This window comes from Notolepis coatsorum (assembly GCF_963971535.1).
Source record: "Notolepis coatsorum genome assembly, chromosome: 5".
NCBI lineage: Eukaryota > Metazoa > Chordata > Actinopteri > Aulopiformes > Paralepididae > Notolepis > Notolepis coatsorum.
In genome coordinates, this window is record NC_140169.1 from 192,430,791 (window position 1) to 192,451,754 (window position 20,964).

At 43.4% G+C, this 20,964-nt stretch overlaps 1 protein-coding gene across 1 annotated transcript in view; it reads left to right on the forward strand.

Annotated features, from left to right (window-relative positions):
• The window catches only part of LOC311228495 (intraflagellar transport protein 88 homolog), a gene marked incomplete at both ends in the record, with an annotated part of 245,256 nt that overhangs the window by 137,384 nt on the left and 86,908 nt on the right, over positions 1–20,964 (forward strand). The window contains one exon of the mRNA XM_084314399.1: positions 3,488–3,674. Coding sequence (XP_084170525.1) covers positions 3,488–3,674 — 187 coding nt within the window. The remainder of the gene's footprint in view (positions 1–3,487; positions 3,675–20,964) is intronic.

The following is a 20,964-nucleotide window of genomic DNA, read 5'->3' on the forward strand; positions in this document are numbered from 1 at the left end:
TTTCTGTGTGGAGTTTGCATGTTTCCCCGTGCTCGCAAGGGTTTCCCCCCCGATAAGATAAACCCAATGGAAAAACATGCACAACAATAGATCGCTAACGCTGTGGCGTCCTTGACGAAGACGGACAGGAGCACTTGGATTGGTCCCCTGGCGCGGCTCACGTTGACGCCTGTCTGCTCCCGGCTGCCCTTGGGGGGGAAGGACGACGGGATGGGTTAATAGCAGATACGAATTGCATGCATGCATCGCATGTGTGCCGATTGATGACCTCTGAGCAGGTCCTAAATTATATTAAATTAATTATAGTATATAAGAAAATTGTGAAATTGAGTAATAGATAGAACTACTGCAAGCGTATGGATACAGGATGAGATACAAGACAATAGCTCTGGGCCGTATGCCCCGTGGGGGCATGAGAAGCCACTCAGAAGGTTCAGCACTCCAGGCCAGACAGAAGACGGTATGAAGCTGTTCCATGGGACCGGTTGAGACAGAGACAGAGGTTAAAAAGGTTCTCCCATAGACATCCTAACTAAACTAGACAGATTAATCTAAGGGTCAGTCCCTGACCAGGTGAGATCAAGGTAGGTTGAAGGAGAGGGAGAACTAGTAAGAGTGATATGTATCTACAGATATGTCAAAAGGATATGTAAAAAGGATTATATGCAGGTATGTACTAGGCTTGGGCGGTATGACGGTATTAAGGTATACCAGGGTATTTAGAAATACCTACGGTATTGATTTTCAATACCGTCCGTCACCGTCAAAATCACAGATGCGCTTCAGTTTCTATAACAGTGAAACGGAGTTTTGAGTGTAGTGCACACACTGAGTGTAGTGCACACACTCGCCAGCAGAGGGCGAGACCGCTCTAGTGGAGCGAGTGGGTCACAACGGTGTAATGTTGCGACAGTGCTGTGAAAATACCGTAAAGCGTTGTGACGAGAGCAGTGTTGTTGTGGTCCTTGTGGAGCAATCAGTCTCTTATTATATGTGAACTAAAGAGTACAAGGTTTACACAACAGCCCCCACCCGCCTTTTTATTGTATTTGTACCGTCCTGTACTATCCGCTGTCAGCTGTTTATCTCTCTCTGTGAGCTACTGAGCTTGAATAAATAGCGTTAGCTCACGTTAGTAGCGTTAGCTCTGCGGCTAATCTTGGATTACCCTGAACTAAATCAATGGCTAGGTTATAAAGCATTCGAGTAGTTTTTACTGCACATAGAAGTAGCCAAACAACGGGAGCATTTCGGGAGCATATGACCAAAACCCAGGCAATTTCTAGCCCTTAAGGAATCAAATAGTCTGCCATGGCTATAGGCTAGATGCTAACGCTAAAACGGTGCGGGCTTCTACCGGTGCGGGACGGGACTATCATTCTGAGAGCTGGCGATGATTTGTTTACTTGGTAACACGTAACACCCCCCCCCCCCCCCCCCCCCCCCCCCGCTGATGAAAATGAAAGTCATACCGTCAAATACCGTGCACCGGGGTATTATAACATAAAGGTTTGCCGGTTTGAAAATAAGGATACCGCCCAAGCCTAGTATGTACAGACAGATGTATGGATATATATATAAGGTATATATACATATACGGTATATACAGCATTATTGTACCTGCTATCATACAGAGTTATATGGACAGTGTTGGGACTAACGCGTTACAAAGTAACAAAGTAACTTTTGGCGGTAACTAGTACTCTAACTAGGGATGTCCGATATTATCGGCCGACCGATATTATCGGCCGATATCGGCAGTAAAATGTGATATCGGAAAATATCGGTATCGGTTTAAAAACAAAAAAAAACAATAACAATATTTGTTATATATATATCCAGTGAAATTATTAGTTACCTGAAATTATTCAGTTTTTTGGACGGGGAAACCCTGCATATATCGGTATCGGTTGATATCGGTATCGGAAATTAAGAGTTGGACAATATCGGAATATCGGTATCGGTAAAAAAGCCAATATCGAGCATCCCTAACTCTAACGCATTACTTTTGAAATTCAGTAACGCCGTTAGCGTTACTGAATGGTTCGTTACTGCGTTATTTGCGTTATATATTGCATAGATTGATAGCGAGCGGTAGTGATTATTATTATTATTATTATTATTATTATTATTATTATTATTATTATTATTATTATTATTATTATTATCCTGTCTGCCTGCGGGGAAACGCTGTGCCGGGGCCGTGTTTTGTTTACTATTCCTGACTGATAATGGCAGCGCCCAGCTACTCGCGTATTTCTCTTTTGTCGATCGAAAAGAAAATAACGTTTTAGTTATGTCATTTGTGTTTTGGCTCAAAGATACTGGAGTCTAACGTTAACTACCAGGACTCATCCAAAGCCACTCGCCACCCGCGTAGAATGATACCAGGCGACACACAGCAAATGGGACGGAAAACCTTTTCCAACTACTTGGAAATGAGATAAAGAAAATGTTTGAGGGGCTGCTGGACTAACGTTACATCTCGACAGACACTGGTGAGTGCAGTGATGTGAATGTAAATGAATGGAAACTCAAGTTGATCAACGGATTTTGACTAAGAATCTGCCAGGGAATCTCATCAATACTAATCAAACAATATAAATATAGTCCTTTCATGCACAATTGATATCCTAACTATTCTAACATTGCAATGCACGATTGATATCTTAAACAACGTTGCAAGACGGTTATAATAAAACGCTCCAGCGACATCAAGGCTGTTCCTTCAACCTAAGCACGGCGCATTTCTTATTACGTCGGGACATTTGTGTTTGTGTCAGATTTGTGTTTGTATCTAGACCACATTGCTTAGCAGAGTTCAGTGATGTGAATGGAAACTGTCAAGTTGATCAACTGATTTTGAGTATCTGTAAGCGTCTATACTTTCCGTAGCCGCATTTCTGGCGAACGCTCTCTGATTGGCCACTGACTGACGCTCTGCTGTAAGCGTCTATACTTTCCATAGCCGCATTTCTGGTGAACGCTCTCTGATTGGCCACTGACTGACGCTCTCTGATTGGCCACTGACATGTTTGCCCAATCGCGTGACGAGCTGTGTCAGATTTGTGTTTGTATCTAGACCACATTGCTTAGCAGTTCAGTGATGTGAATGGAAACTGTCAAGTTGATCAACCGATTTTGAGTATCTGTAAGCCGGGCATGGGAGCAATCTTTTTTTTTTTTTTTTTTTAAGTAACTAAATAGTTACTTTTCACAGTAACGCATTACTTTTGGGTGTAAGTAACTAGTAAAGTAACGGAGTTACTTTTGAAATGAGTAACTAGTAAAGTAACTGAGTTAGTATTTTTCAGTAACTAGCACAACACTGTATATGGGTTATATGCAGGTGTATAAGTAGGTATATAGAATGATTATATGCAGGTATATTCAGGCAGATATGAATATATATATATGAGAGATAAACCAGGAAGTGAGCATTCTATCCATTTCTGTTGTGTGATGTCATCATTGTTTTGATCTGAAGGAGAAGGACTATGACCAGGCGGACCGGTATGCAGACCTAGCCATGACCGCTGACCACTACAACCCAGCAGCTCTCATCAACAAGGGCAACACAGTGTTTGTCAAGCAGGACTACGAGAAGGCAGCGGAGTTCTACAAAGAGGCCCTCAGAAACGACTCCTCCTGCACAGAGGCCCTCTACAATCTAGGTAGCATCCACAGTGTCTAATCCAGGGGTTCTTATACAGTATTGTATAATCTAGGCAGTATTGTATAATCCAGGGGTTCTTAATACGCAGTATTGTATAATAATAATTAGGGATGCTCGATATTGGCTTTTTTACCAATACCGATATACCAATATTGTCCAACTCTTAATTTCCGATACCGATATCAACCGATATCACATTTTAATGCCGATATCGGCCGATAATATCGGTAGGCCGATAATATCGGACATCATTTCTATAGAAATGTAAAAAAAATTAAAATTTAATTAAATTGAAAACCGATACCGATATTTTTCTATATCACATTTTAATGCCGATATCGGCCGATATTTGTATAGCACCTTTCATACAGGGGATTGCAGTTCAAAGTGCTTTACATCAGTAAGAAATAAGACAGAATCAGTGTAAAACAAGCAGCAAGAGCAAAGCATAAAGTGGGATAAAATAATGCAGATATATTAATCAAATCATATCAGAACCTCACGTTCCAAATAGGCTTCTCTTTTTTTATCCACTTTTTCTCTTTCTATTTTTCTCCCATCCCAATTACCCGCTGTGCCAATTCTCCCCTCCCCGGTCTTGAATGTTGCTCGCATATACCCCCCACTGGGCGGTTGTAGGGAGGATAGAAGCCTTGCATCATGTGTCCCCTCTGATACACGAGGAGGCAGCCTGTCACATCTTTTCATCTGCCAGCGCGGACTCTCATTGGCGAGGTGTAACGTGTGGGAGGCTCACACTACTCCCGTCATTTCCTGTCTCTGCTGTGCAGGCGTCCCCAACCGACCTGTAGGAGTCGCTGTCCACAACGTCCAGATTACCACCCATCGACTTCCACCCGCTAACTCTGCCAATTGAGTTAGTATGACGACTGAACGCCGACAGCCGGAGTCGAACCCGGGGTCTCTAGCGTTGGTGACGAGCGCAATGTCTGCTGCGCCACCCAGCCGCCACCAAATAGGCTTCTGTAATCTGTTACAAAACATGATAAAGGTTATAGTATGCACCCAGCGGATAGTGGGCCGTAAAGATAAAAGTTAAAATAAGTAAAATAATAGCAAGGCTAAAATGAGCAGACATATAAAATCAGTTTTTCACATTAGGATCTAACATCGCAACTGGCCACCTTGTTTATGGTTTGATTCAGTTTTAGTAGAATGTAAAAGACATGAATGATGAAATGAGCACATAAGACTATAAAATCACAGTTTCTATAATAATAATAATCCATGGGTTTTTATATACAGTATTATATAATCAAGGGGTTCCTAATAGACAGTATTGTATAATCCAGGGTTTCTTAATATACAGTATTGTATAATCCAGGGTTTTTTAATAGATAGTATTGTATAATCCAGGGGTTCTTAATCCAGGGTTTTTTAACAGTATTGTATAATCCATGGGTTCTTAATAGACAGTATTGTATAATCCTATACAATATTGTATAATCCAGGGGTATTTATTAGAAAGTATTGTATAATCCAGGGTTTTTTAATACAGTATTGTATAATCCAGGGGTTCCTAATAGATAGTATTGTATAATCCAGGGGTTCTTCCTAATAGATAGTATTGTATAATCCAGGGCTTCTTAATAGATAGTATAATCTATATATATAATATCTATATAATAATAAATGTATAATCCAGGGGTTATTTTTTTGTTGTGATAAATATTTGATTGGAATTTATATTAAAGATGCAGGGATGTGGAAAAAGCAGGCAAAACACTTTTTTTTTAATCTCCAATAGATAAAACAGAATTTAAAAAGTAGATGTCATTCTCTCCTGGGTCAGTCACAATCCCCCCCCCCCCCCATAAAACCCTACCCAGAGGACCACATGGAACAACAGAATTTGTAATACGTTTATAATAAGGATTTAAGAGTATTAACGTTATGATTCCAGCATGTAACATCATTGGATTTCGCATAGTGCATATCAGCTGCCCGGCGTTACTTCCATGTTGGCAATATTGATAAAAGTCTGATAACCATTTGTGTTTAGACAGAACGTGAGGAGGCTTCCATCTGCAGGCTGAGAGTCTTTTAGCAGCTGTGAGGCCAACCAGGTCACAACTCTGTCTGATTGAAAGATTTATGTCAGAGCTGTCATTAAGTAGGAGGACAGATGCTGAGCATGAGATTGGTTTGGACAATATGGAGGACAATATGTCACATACGTTCCTCCAGATATCTGTAACCCCTGGACATTCCTATATTATATGAAGAAATGTGCCCAGCATGTTTTTTTTTTTTTTTATCTTTTCTTTTTTTTTACATATAAATATAAAAAACATAACACACAATACAATAATAATAATAATAATAATAATAATAATAATAATAATAATAATAATAATAATAATAATAATAGACAGGACTTCACAGGACAATAATAGTAATAACAATAATAAATACAGAACATAAAAATCTAAATTTAAAGTTACAGTGAACTTTAAGATTAGGTGCCATTTCAAATGCAAGGTCCTCTTTCCACACAGTAATGATTGGAAGAGGATTAGAAGAAGCCTTTGCCAGGAGCATACGTGGTAGAGAGACTAGACTGTTGGGTCTGGTCAGTGTGAAAAGGATGAGTAGCCAGTTCCAGGGCACGACATACTGTACTGTACGCAACTGTAAGAAAGAAAATTACAATCCAGGTAAATTAAAGTGCTTTGAATGTTCATTCATTCATTCATTCAATCTGTATTTACCATAATATTGAAGGATCATTGAGAGCAAGCTCTCATTTACAATGATGTAAATAAATACAAAACATAAGAAATATATAAGAAATACATATAGAAACAGAAGGTCAATCAATTAAAAAATTTAAAATAATTTAAAACAACTGCAGACTGTGGTGAAGTGGTTTGCTATTAACAATTTAAACTGACCAATAGATACTGTTGTGAAGGGCCAGATTAAACCGAATATATATATTTATTTATATATATATATTTAATTGTATTTGTATATTCTCTAATATTCCCTGATATCCCTTGTATATTCCTTGTACAATATGCATTGAATATCCATTCTAGCCTACTGAACATCCCATAATAGTCTCCATTCTACTATTGGTCGAGACCTTGGTGCCAGGCTGCCATACCCCCAGACCCAGTTCAAACGTACCGCTCAACATGTACGAACAAGTCCTAGTTCCGCGTAGGAATCTGGCTACCGCACCACTAATGGGACTATTTGTTCATAGTGCGTATATATACTGCGCTATTAAAGTAGGACTTCCTTTTCAGTCCAGTTTCTTACCCTCCAATAGAGTCACAGACGTAAAGCCTCCCCGCGACGCCACGTGTGGGAGTAAGGCCAAGTTCGGCTTACCATCGGTATTGAGACATCGTGTATATTAATATTTGAATAGTCATATTTGGCACTATATCGTCGAGTTGGACGTAGTCTATTAAGCTAATAATAGTCTGTTAATATATAGTGCTTCGTACGGTGAGAATACTACCGTAGTCAGCACCCCATCGTTTCGGGCAGAAAACTGGCTGCTTATCCAGGGTGGTTGACCCCACGTGAAGCTGCACCCGAGGAGCCCCAGAGCCGACGAGCGAGTGGACCTGTATACCGGATTATTCTACCGACGACAGCCCGCCTTCCCAGGCACGGATTATGCTTTGTGTACGTTGATTATTCCATGGATAAAGACCCCCGACACTGCCGTGTGTTGGAACCCCCCCCCCCCCTGGAGAGGACGCAAGGTGAGGAGACGCTCTGCAAGACGAGGTCGCTTCACGTCTCTCCTCCGTGGACCGGAGGACGCCGGCCCACAAAGAGTCCACCTGCTTTCATCTGTGGTCCAAGGATCGCCGGCGCATTGAACGGCACTACAGTGGGTTCACCTGGGATACCCTTGGCCGGATGAGGCGGCCGGACTCTACCCCCCCCCCCTTCCTACTCCTGTCGGCTTACAAGCGACCGGATTAACCCCCCCCTAGTGTATCCAGTCTATAATCATTAAAGTACCATTGCTGTTATTCCTTAACTATTCCAGGTCGTATATGTACCACCTGCGCCTTCAGAGATTGGACATTCTCTATTGATATACCGACGAATACTCTTGCCATAAAAGTGCATACTAATTCCCATTCATAAATGTGATTGATTTGATTAAGTGCTTGCTCTACACACCATCGCTGTGTAGAAATAAAGACCTATTTCTAATTCGTACATTTGTGTTGGATCCGTTTCATCTACGTGACAGTGTTCATCATAATATATTTATGCCGAGTACTGGGTGGCCGAATATTAAGTACAAAGGTAGTGGTAGTAAGTATCATATCTAGTAATACAGTCAGGGAATTGTACCCCTCAGTTACAATTGGTCCTTCGAGCCGGAGGGTAATCAGTGTAATATTAATATAGTGTTATTAATATTGAAATGGCCTATGATGAACACTCCACGAAACGATCCTCCTAACCAACGCCCGCAGCGCGAACGACGGCTCGCTCAGTACTTAGAGGCTTACGCCTCAGTCAACAACCTAGTCTTCTACTAACAGTAAACGCGGTAAAACTAGAAAGTAAAAGTATGTCTAACCCCAACGCCCAGACTACCCCGACCATAGAGGCCCCTACGGGTTCTAATGTAACTGACCAAGTTCACGGTGGGGACCAGTGGGAACCAGACATGACTTCACACCCCGCCAGTACTGAAGAAGTAGTCCCCGATGAGTCCCGGGAGGAATACAACGCTACCGAGACAGAACTCGGCACGGAAGAAGACGGGGAGAGCACCGTGGAGATAGAGCTCCAAGGCTCCGCAAGGAGTACCCCGAGGGAAGGCTCCCCTATACAACCGCCTTCTCCCAGCGAGGCAGAGAGGACCCTACAGCAGGCCTTCCTCATCAGCCTGAACGCCGCTGCTGAACGCGACCGACTGCAGATCCAGCAGCGGAGCGAAGAAGAGCATATACGTCTAGAAATAAGACGCATTCAGAGGGAAGAGAATGTGGCCCGAGACCGAGCAGACAGCCAGCGAGCAGCTGCTGGTGCTCTACGGGACGCAGAGCGCGACAGACAGCAAGCGCAACTAATAGAACAGCTGATCAGACGGACAACACCCTCTCCCTCCGCCAGAGGCTCCAGGAACTCGTCTAGACACACCTCCAGGGCGGCATCCCCTAGCCGAGTAAACAACCCTGAACTTGACCAACAGACGAGGTCTATACCCCCCACAGACCACCTCCCCCCACCGGTCCAAGCGAGACCTAGCAACCGGGAAGGAGCAGCATATCCTGTGGAGAGGCTAAACCAGAGACTACAAGCACTGGATGACCTAACTGAAGACGAAGAGGAAGAGGAGGAGAACCACGCCCGACGACAGCACAGTACTCTACCGGACCAGGAGGTCCGGTACAGCCCAGGCTATACTCCCGCGGAGCTGCGCTACAGACCCCCGACTCTATACACGGGTGAGCACGACGCACGACCCGCACCGAGGAACAGCACCTGGACAAGCGGGCCATGGTACACTGCCGGTACCAGCCCATACCAAGGAGCGGGAGGAGACTCGCCTAGGAGGCCTCTCCCCCAACGCTCGCCGATGTATCCACAGTCAGCGTCATACATTGGCACGCCTATGGTACCCGACTTCACCCAAGAGAACCGGGCCCAGTATACAGAACTCCGCATGTGTCTGGAGACCATGTTGGTGGATGTATTGGATGAACGCCATAAATACGCCATCCTACTGAAGCACTTAAAGGTACCCCGCGCACATAATATAGCGCTCGCCTACGCGACTTCCACCACCCCATACACAGCAGCGCTGGTAGCATTGGACCAGAGGTATGGGCGCATATGGGATTACGTGATCCAGGAGATCCGACACATCGACCGCTTACCCCCAGCAATAGACAATCGAGCACTGGACGACCTGTCCATCAGAGTGCAGTCCCTGGTAGGGATGTTGGGAGCGCAGAGAGAGAAGGGGAGGCATGAACTTTACGCCAACTCAAATGTGGAAAGGATCTTGGAGAAGCTGCCGCCCGCTCGACAGGAGCGTTTTAGGCGGCAGAGAGACCACCGAGACCCGAATGGCCCCGAACCGAACCTCCTCGATCTAGCAGACTTCCTGGCGAGAGAAGTCAGCAGCCTACGGCTAGATACATTCGGACGGGGCACCCCTGGCTCCAGAGAAGGAACCAGACGACTAAATGATGGAAGAAGATCGGTGACTGTGATGCACCAATCGGAGTCAGTACCGAGCAGCAGGAGCCACAGTACCCCCTCCAGAACGGAGAAGTGGAAGATAGTGTGCCCCTACTGTGAGAAAGAACACTGGCTAGCGCAATGTGACTCCTTCCCCAAGCTGAACGCGGAGGAAGCAAGTCAATGGATAAAGTCCAACAAGCGCTGTTTTCGCTGTGCGCGCTCACACATGGCAGCCGAATGCCGCTTAAAGAAAAGGTGCACCAAGTGCGATGGAGCCCATCTGGACATACTTCACGACAGTAACAGACGGCGCCCTTCACCCGCACCATCCAGCAGCAAAGCGAGCGTCATGTACATCGATCCCGCCAGCAGCAGTGGAGCCCGAGTACTCCTAAAAGTAGTGCGTGTGACACTAAGCTACCAGAATAAAGTCCTGGACACTTACGCCGTCCTCGATGACGGGTCAGAGAAGACCCTGCTGCTCGCCTCCGCTGCGGCCCAGCTAGGGCTGCGGGGAAGCGAAACCCAAATGACAATTCGGACAATAAGACGAGATTTGAAGACGATAAAGGGCGAGAATGTCTCATTCTCTATCGCAGCAAGCGGCCAGCCTGAGCGACGGTACCAGATTACAGACGCTTTCACCAGCCAAGAAATAGGACTGTCGCGGTACACATACCCCGTCGCCAAGCTGATGGAGAAATATGCACATCTGCGCAAGTTACCGATCCCGCTCATAGACAATGCTATGCCGACCCTGTTGATAGGCTCCGACCATGCAGACCTCATTGTCCCGATAGACCGGGTTCATACCGGACCCCGAGGCTGTCCTGCAGCAGTCGAGACCCGTTTGGGATGGACTCTCCAAGGCCCGCTCGCCAAATCTCTCAACCGAAGTACAGCCACTAGATGTCTCCACTCCCGAGTCACGGAGGGAGAAACCGCACTCCTGCAACACGTAGAGCGGTTATGGACCTTGGAACAAATGCCCTTTAAGAACGGAAAGAAAGACATTCGCTCTAAAGATGACATTTACGCCATTCACCTCCTCGAGACAGGGACCAAGAGAGTCCCGGTCAACGGCGTGTTGAGATACGCCACGCCACTCCTGCGGCGAGAAGGAATGCCTACTTTCCACGCCAAGACAGACGCCACAGAACGGTACCTGCTGAACACGGAGCGGCGCTTAGCCAAGAACCCCGCCCAAGAGAGTGTATACCGCGCTGAGATTGAGAAGCTCATCACAGCGGGACACGTCACAAAGATGGACATTAAAGAGGCTGACCAGACCACTGAATCGTGGTACGTGCCTCACCACAAGGTCCATCACAACGGTAAAGACCGCATAGTATTTAACTGCAGCTACCAGATCGGATCCCAAAATCTGAATAAAGAGTTACTGCCCGGTCCCACACTCGGCCCCTCCCTACTCGGCATTCTACTCCGCTTCCGCCAGGAAAAGGTGGCCATCAGCGGGGACATTAAAGGAATGTTCCTGCAGGTGAGATTAGTAGAGGAGGACAAGCCCCTGTTACGGTTCCTATGGAGAGAGAAGCCAGGAGATGAGCACCCAGCCATCTACCAATGGGAAGTCCTCCCCTTCGGAACGACGTGCAGCCCCTGCTGTGCTACATTTGCACTACAGAAACATGTAGCAGAGGACCCAGCAGCGGACGAAGAGGTCCGACACAGCGTAAAGAACAGCTTCTACGTAGACAACTGTCTACAAAGCCTTTCAACCCAGGAAGAAGCCGAGGCTCTCCTGATTAAACTCCGCGCCTCATTGATCAAAGGCGGCTTTGATCTCAGGCAGTGGGCCAGCAGCGATCCGCAAGTACTGCGCAGCCTCTCCTCCGAGGACAAGGCAGCCAGCAGCGAGACCTGGATGGCTACAATCCCGGGAGAAGCCCAGGAGATGACCCTGGGATTGGTGTGGCGATTCAAAACAGACTCGCTTCACTACAGACACAAGCCCCTGACTACGGAGCAGGGAAGGCCGGCGGCGGCGCCGACCACCAGACGGAGTGTGTACACAACACTCGCCCGACAATATGACCCGCTAGGATGTATTCTACCGTACACCACCAGGGCAAAAATGATTGTACGAGCATTGTGGGACAAGGACCAGGGCTGGGACGACCCCATTCCCGCACACCTTGCATCCACCTGGAGAGAGTGGGAGATGGAGCTCCACTCACTCCCAGGCGTTAATATGCGCCGAAGCTACTTCCCACCCACGGTGAGGCCAGAGACATGTAAAATGGACTTACACGTCTTCAGTGACGCCTCAGAGGTCGCATACGGATCAGTAGCCTACTTGCGGGCCCAAGAAAGGGGGGGAGAGATCTACACAGCATTTGTCCTCGCCCGCTCGAGAATAGCCCCACGCAAGCAACAATCTATCCCACGTCTAGAGCTCTGCGCAGCCCTAGCCGGAGCGCACCTAGCCACGCTCATCCAACGTGAGCTCACCATACCGGTGTCTAGAACAATCCTGTGGTCAGATTCCACGACAGTACTCGCCTGGATCAAATCGGACTCATGCAAGTACAAAGTCTTCGTGGGAGTCAGAGTCACCGAGATTCAAGACTTAACCGAAGAGTTAACCGGAGAAACAGAGTGGCGCTACGTTGATACAAAACAGAACCCAGCTGACGTCATCACCCGGGGGATGCCCCTGGATGACCTCACCCGTCGCAATGTCTACAGTGACGGCCCAGCATTCCTAAAGCTCCCGGAAGGAGAGTGGCCCACGCCTATCCCGAGGAAAGCCAGTCAGGAGGAGGCTGAGAATAAGAAGCCTGTGTTCTGTGGATTGAGCACTGTTATCTACCCAGTTACCCCCAACACACTCCTGATGGGGCGGCTAGATCCTGCATTACCCCAGACAATGTACCGGCCTGAAGAAGCGAACGGCCGACGAATGTGGAGGTACAGCCAAGTATTAGCCGACAAGTTTTGGAGCAGTTTCCTACTGCACTACCTACCGTCTCTACAGACCCGCCAGAAGTGGGTAAAGGAGAGAGACAATTTGACAGAAGGAACAGTCGTCATGATTATTGATCAATCACTGCCCAGAGCTATGTGGCCGGCCGGCCGCGTAAGCAAAGTGATCACCGGTGCCGACGGCAAGGTCCGAGCAGCTGAAGTGCTTGTCCAGGGTCGCACTTACACCCGTCCCGTGGCGAGGCTCATAGAACTGCCCCGACTCCCAGACACAATCGATGATGACCATGACCCTATAACCCTATGACTTTGTGAAGTTGACTGACCCCTACAGCAAACCCTTATGTGTAAATAGACAACGCGATTAATCTGTCTCTGTTTAACTGATTAGGTCTGGGACCAATCAGGGGGTGGCTGTTGTGAAGGGCCAGATTAAACCGAATATATATATTTATTTATATATATATATTTAATTGTATTTGTATATTCTCTAATATTCCCTGATATCCCTTGTATATTCCTTGTACAATATGCATTGAATATCCATTCTAGCCTACTGAACATCCCATAATAGTCTCCATTCTACTATTGGTCGAGACCTTGGTGCCAGGCTGCCATACCCCCAGACCCAGTTCAAACGTACCGCTCAACATGTACGAACAAGTCCTAGTTCCGCGTAGGAATCTGGCTACCGCACCACTAATGGGACTATTTGTTCATAGTGCGTATATATACTGCGCTATTAAAGTAGGACTTCCTTTTCAGTCCAGTTTCTTACCCTCCAATAGAGTCACAGACGTAAAGCCTCCCCGCGACGCCACGTGTGGGAGTAAGGCCAAGTTCGGCTTACCATCGGTATTGAGACATCGTGTATATTAATATTTGAATAGTCATATTTGGCACTATATCGTCAAGTTGGACGTAGTCTATTAAGCTAATAATAGTCTGTTAATATATAGTGCTTCGTACGGTGAGAATACTACCGTAGTCAGCACCCCATCGTTTCGGGCAGAAAACTGGCTGCTTATCCAGGGTGGTTGACCCCACGTGAAGCTGCACCCGAGGAGCCCCAGAGCCGACGAGCGAGTGGACCTGTATACCAGATTATTCTACCGACGACAGCCCGCCTTCCCAGGCACGGATTATGCTTTGTGTACGTTGATTATTCCATGGATAAAGACCCCCGACACTGCCGTGTGTTGGAACCCCCCCCCCCTGGAGAGGACGCAAGGTGAGGAGACGCTCTGCAAGACGAGGTCGCTTCACGTCTCTCCTCCGTGGACCGGAGGACGCCGGCCCACAAAGAGTCCACCTGCTTTCATCTGTGGTCCAAGGATCGCCGGCGCATTGAACGGCACTACAGTGGGTTCACCTGGGATACCCTTGGCCGGATGAGGCGGCCGGATGAGGCGGCCGGACTCTACCCCCCCCCCCTTCCTACTCCTGTCGGCTTACAAGCGACCGGATTAACCCCCCCCTAGTGTATCCAGTCTATAATCATTAAAGTACCATTGCTGTTATTCCTTAACTATTCCAGGTCGTATATGTACCACCTGCGCCTTCAGAGATTGGACATTCTCTATTGATATACCGACGAATACTCTTGCCATAAAAGTGCATACTAATTCCCATTCATAAATGTGATTGATTTGATTAAGTGCTTGCTCTACACACCATCGCTGTGTAGAAATAAAGACCTATTTCTAATTCGTACATTTGTGTTGGATCCGTTTCATCTACGTGACAGTGTTCATCATAATATATTTATGCCGAGTACTGGGTGGCCGAATATTAAGTACAAAGGTAGTGGTAGTAAGTATCATATCTAGTAATACAGTCAGGGAATTGTACCCCTCAGTTACAGATACTAATTAATTGAGTTTTAAAGTGATTTTCTGGGGCACAGCTAAAAGCAGATTTTCCTAATTCAGTACAAACTCTAGGAAGTGTAAAAGCCAGTCACCAGAGTGAGTATGATAAGGTCCAGAGCTCCAATCCAGCAATGAGGTGATGTATTGGAATGAGCGGAATGTCTTGGAATGAGTGGAGACCCACTGACCCAAACATATCATCAAAAGTGAGTACTCTATTATTACTCCACTGGGGGGAGGACATTGTATGTCGTCCCAGCTGAAGACCATGGTTACGGAATATGGGAGATTGAAGGTACCTATTAGATGCAATTTTGCTAAATCTGTTTGTATGTTGCCAAACAGAAATCAATTCAGTAATAATAGAGCCAAACTTAGTTTTAGAATATTTAGTAGAAATATTGGAATAGATTACATTTTAAAGTCTTTCTGCTCTATAGGGCACCAGCAGACAGTTTCTTCTTCTTTCTTCTTTCTTGAACTCAAGTTTCTTTAATAATAGTTGTCATACAGAAGTACAGAATACTTTTATACAAAATGCTTCTTACTGTTACGCTCCAAGATAAGTATGAAATAAAATAACATAGTATAGCATGTAAATTAGAAGTAAAAAAAATGAGGTCACAGTGTTCAGTATAGACATATGTACAATGTTCGATGCAGAATAGACGTAACTGAGTTACCATATAATATACAATACTATGCAGTGTACTAATATACAATACTATATAGTGCAAGGCAGAAATGGGATGAGGTGCAATTTAGGTACAGACAGAGGTTGGGGAATCCCAATCCACCCTCTGATTCTGTTCTCTGGGGAATCCCAATCCACCCTCTGATTCTGGTCTGGAGGGTTGAACGTTTAAATTCATGTTAGCCTCTCACACACAAAATTGGGAGATTGCAGAGTGTAATTCCTTCCAATAACTTTAGGTGGTGCCAGAGCGAGTATATAGCTGAAAAAGTAGATTCATGGGAGCACATTCATTTTAATAACTGAAATAGGAGAATGGCATGAGAGGAGAGAGGTGCTCCACCTCAGTAAATCAGCTTTTACCTCTGAAAGTACTTTCTTGTAATTAAGAAAGTACTTGTCTGTCCAGGGGTAGACATTATTGTATAATCCAGGGGTTCTTAACCTCTTCCACCTGTGCGGTCCATCGGCGGACAGCAAATTACATCAGTTCAGTTCAGTTCAGTTCAGACTTTATTGTCCCTCAAGGGGAAATTTGCTTTGCAGCAGTGGTAGAGACAACAACAACAACAAATAACACAACACAAGAAACATCACATCTTACAGAATCCAACCAGGCAAAAGAAAGGGAAAATGAAAATGCATTACTGTTATTTTATTTTAAAGGAAGTTAAGTGCATTTAGTGCCCTGGGGATGTACGAACATTTAAATCTGTTGCTCTTTAGCCTGGGGAGCCTATATCTCCTGCCAGAGGGGAGGGGGACAAACTCCTCCAAGAGAGGATGGTCAGAGCTGTCTAAGGCCCCGTCCACACGAGCGCTGGATTTAATGTGACCATGATTGTATGTGCGCAGTTGCACTGTTCGGGCACACACAACCGGGGGTTTGCTACACTGCAACCGCGGTCTTTGAAAACCGGAGTCCATTATCTTTACTACACACCCGAGGCTATATCAGGCCCCGGTGCGCAGCGCAGATGCCCAATCCACCGCGTTCCAGAGGGTGCGCGACCAGAGGCACGGAGCAGACGGTGAGACTGTTGGCTCACTTCTGAGAGACTGGTATTGTAAATGTGACGACTACATAAGAGAATAGATCTACTGGAATCCAGTGACAATTCCCACTACATCTCCCTCTCCTTTTTTCATGATTATCCGGGCAATATGGAATATTGAACTTTATAAGACAATTGCAGTTTCCCCCCCCCAGCCCTCTCTCTTGCGTCTACCTTCCCCGACTCCCATTAGAAGATGTGAACTTGTATACACACGGACAACAAACGAAAAATTATTGTGAAGGGATTTTCGTTTTGTTACTCTAAAAATGATGTATTATTTAATTATTAGCCTATACCTTGTAGACCGCAAACGGTGTTTATTTTTATTTTTTATTTTTCTCAATTATTAAATATTAAACTAAGAGCCAGAAGGATGAGAACAAGGTGAAGGCTTAAATGATCTATGGATGATAACAAATACAAGTTATATATTATTATTATTATTATTATTATTATTATTATTATTATTATTATTATTATTATTATTATTATTATTATTATTATTATTATTATTATTATGAATGATGTATTATTTAATTAATAGCCTATACCTTGTAGACCGCAAAGTGTTTATTTTTATTTTATTTTTCTCAATTATTAAATATTAAACTAAGAGCCAGAAGGATGATAAATGATCTATGGATGATAACAAATACAAGTTATATTATTATTATTATTATTATTATTATTATTATTATTATTATTATTATTATTATTATTATTATTATTATTATTATTATTATTATTATGAAAAAAGAAAAGAAAAGTCCTCATTATTCTCTTGAGTATGAGTAGTGTGTGTAGGCATGTTTATGTATATATATCTTCTTTTTTTATTACATTTTTATAATTAGGAATGGGTGCATGTGTGCATGCATATGTATGTGTGTATGTGTATATATATGCACAGGTTTATGTGGGTATAGTGTGGTGATGTGTGTAGCATTGTCATACGTGCGTGGTGTGTGTGCATGCATACCTGCATGCATGCAAGCAGACAGGGCCGGTTCTGGCTTTTTGGGGGCCCTAAAAAAAAAGTTGTATGGGGCCCCCTGAACGTTAAGAAGATATATTTATACTATTATTGTTTTTCCTTCTCTCTTCTTTTCTTGAGCATATAGGTACTTTCACTCAACGCACAAGAGTGCTTGGCTACCAATAGAGACTTGTCATTTTAATTAAAAAAAAATTAAAAAAAAATTAAAAAAAAAAAGGCTAAAACGGCAGTTTAGGGACACTATACATGCACATAATAGTGATTGGTGTTGGTATGGGGGGTATGTGTTATGTGTGCTCACATGTGGGTGCAATGCATGTGAGCGTATGCACATATGAGTGTAGGTATGACAGATGGTTACCCTTCCCCGTATTGGTGTTAGTTGCTGTGTGTTTCAAGTTTCAAGTTTCAAGTTTCTTTAATAGTTGTCATACAGAAGTACAGAATACTTTTATACAAAATGCTTCTTACTGTTGCGCTCCAGAGACTGTGCAAGACAAGATAAGTATGAAATAAAATAACATAGTAAAATTAGAAGTAAAAAAAATGAGGTCACAGTGTGTGTGTGTGTGTGTGTGTGTGTGAGTCGGTATGTATGTAGTTTTGTGTATATGTATGCATGCCGGTATATACTATGACTATTATTATAATCTATGCTTTGAATGGTATTAGAGATCTATGTGAGCTATAGAGATTAGAGACATGTTTGGAGGGGAGGGTGCTGTTGATTGTTGTGTGTGTATGTATGTATGTATGTATGTATGTATGTATGTATGTATGTATGTATGTATGTATGTATGTATGCGTAGTATCGTGTATATGTATGCATACCTGCATATACTATGACTATTATTATAATCTATTCTTTGAATTGTATTGGAGATATACTTGAGTTACACAAATTAGCTATAGAGAAATTATTGGAGGGACTGTGCACCCGCATGCCGTCTACCATGCAGATATGGGCAACCTTTTGTCCCATAACTATAGCCACACTCACCACCTTGTGGCAGGGGTTACTTAATGATAACCCCTCTTTCCACATAACCTTAATAATGTGGAATATCTCCTGTAACCGGTTAGAGGTTGCAGAAATTGGAAGTTCACTGTTGGGTGTTATGTTTGTGTTTTATGTTTGTGTTCTTGTACACAAAGTTTCAGTTATCTATGTTTTTTTTATTTTTATTTTTTTGGTTAAAGGTTTGAATACATATATAAGAAAAGAGCCTCAAAAGCAGTGCAATGGGGACACTTAAATTAATCTCTCTCAATACAAATGGCCTAAATAACCCAATAAAAAGGAAGAGGATACTGCAAAAACTTAAGAAGGAAGGAGGAGAAATAATCTTCCTTCAGGAAACACACTTGACCAAAGTGGAACATGCAAAGTTGGAGAAATTAGCCTCAGCCCAAGTATTCTTCTCCTCTCACACATCAGCAAAAAGAGGAGTGGCAATCCGCATAAAAAATAACCTCACTTTTAATAAAGAAAAATGTATCAGAGATAAGGAAGGAAGATATGTTTTGGTAACGGGGGAAATAGAAGAACAACAAATAACTTTGATTAATGTCTACAATCCGCCTGGAAAAGGAGCAGATCTAATGAAAATAATCATATCCTTGATAATGACAGAGGTGAAGGGAACACTCATAATGGGGGGAGACCTCAACTTGGTGATGAATCAGAAGGTAGACACCCAAAGTAGAATAAAACATAAATCAGAACAAGCAGCAGTATTATTAAGAAAAACCCAAATAGAGTTGGGACTTTTGGATGTTTGGCGTTGTCTACATCCCCAAGGCAAGGCCTTCACCTTTTTATTCCAATGCACATAAGGTCTATTCAAGACTAGATTACTTCTTTATGTTTAAAAATGAGATTTCAAAGGTCACAAAATGTGAAATATTACCTATAACTATAGCAGACCATGCACCAATCATAATGGAATTAAACTTGAAGATGGAACGAGGGGAAACGATTTGGAGGTTAAACAACTCCCTATTTGGCGACCAGGACTTCAAGGAGAAAATAAAACATAGCATGAAGTCTTACTTTGAGATCAATGACAATGGAGAAGTGACATCCACAATACTGTGGGAAGCTGCAAAAGCAACAATACGAGGAGAAATCATAGCATATTCATCCTGGAAAAAGAAGCGAAGAGATAGAGAAAAGATGGTACTGGAAAACAAAGTAAAAAAACTACAAGAAGAACATGAGAAAGGGAGGAACAAAGAAGTACAGATACAATTGAACGTAGCTAAAAAAGCATTGGAAACTATAGAAATACATGACATTGAAAAGAATCTCATGCTCTGTAGGCAAACATATTATGACAACAGCCCAAAAGCACTGAAAATATTAGCATTTAAACTAAAGAAACAGAAAGAAAAAACTGCAATAGCCACTATCATGGATAACAACTCCACATATAAGAGGGGGAAATCGAAAATAGCATTATGTTTTAAGGATTATTATCAAAACCTCTACACTCCAGAAGTAATAGGTGTGAACCCACAGAAAATTAAACAATACCTAGATATTTTAAACCTTCCAACAGTGTCCGTTAAACAAAATAATGAATTAGTACAACCAATAGTAGAGACAGAAATCCTAAAGGTCATCCAGAAGGGTAAACCGGGAAAAAGTCCTGGAAGTGATGGATTTACTTACGAATTCTACAGGGAGTTTAGATACCTAGTTACTCCCATCTTATGTAGAGTTTTTAATGAGATCCTACAAACAGGAAACTGGCCGGACACATGGAATTCTGCAATCATTACTGTTATACCTAAAGAAGGAAAAGACCCGACAGACTGTGCATCGTATAGACCAATATCGCTCTTAAATGTAGATCAAAAATTATTCACATCAATTATAGCAACCAGACTCTCACATATACTACCTAATATAATTAACTTGGACCAAACAGGATTCGTTAAAGATCGTCTCCTAAGCGACAATGTGCGGCGTACTCTTAATATCATTGATTATGCAGTACAAACAAAGCAACAAATGCTGACATTGACATTAGATGCTGAAAAAGCCTTTGATCGGGTGTCATGGCCCTTCATATTTGGAGTATGTGAGAATTTTGGATTCCACCAAACTTTTATTAAATTGATTAAGGGAATATATAAAGAACCTAACGCAAGAGTAAGAGTGAATGGGACACTCTCTACGAAATTTATTTTAAAAGGGGGGACAAGACAAGGGGACCCATTATCACCCCAAATATTTGCCTTATGCATAGAACCCTTAGCCGAAAGCATAAGGAAAAATATGAGGATAAAAGGTCTCACAATAAAGGAAGATGAACATAAACTAGCACTGTACGCGGACGACATCATAGTGTATCTTACAGATATATATATTTCACTACCGGAGTTACTCGATGAAATTACAAACTATGGAGTTCTGTCTGGATATAAGCTTAATTTAAATAAAACTGAAGCTATGGAAGTAGGTGACCACTTGGAGAAAGACTTCAAAAAACAGTTTAACTTTAAATGGGACCGGAACA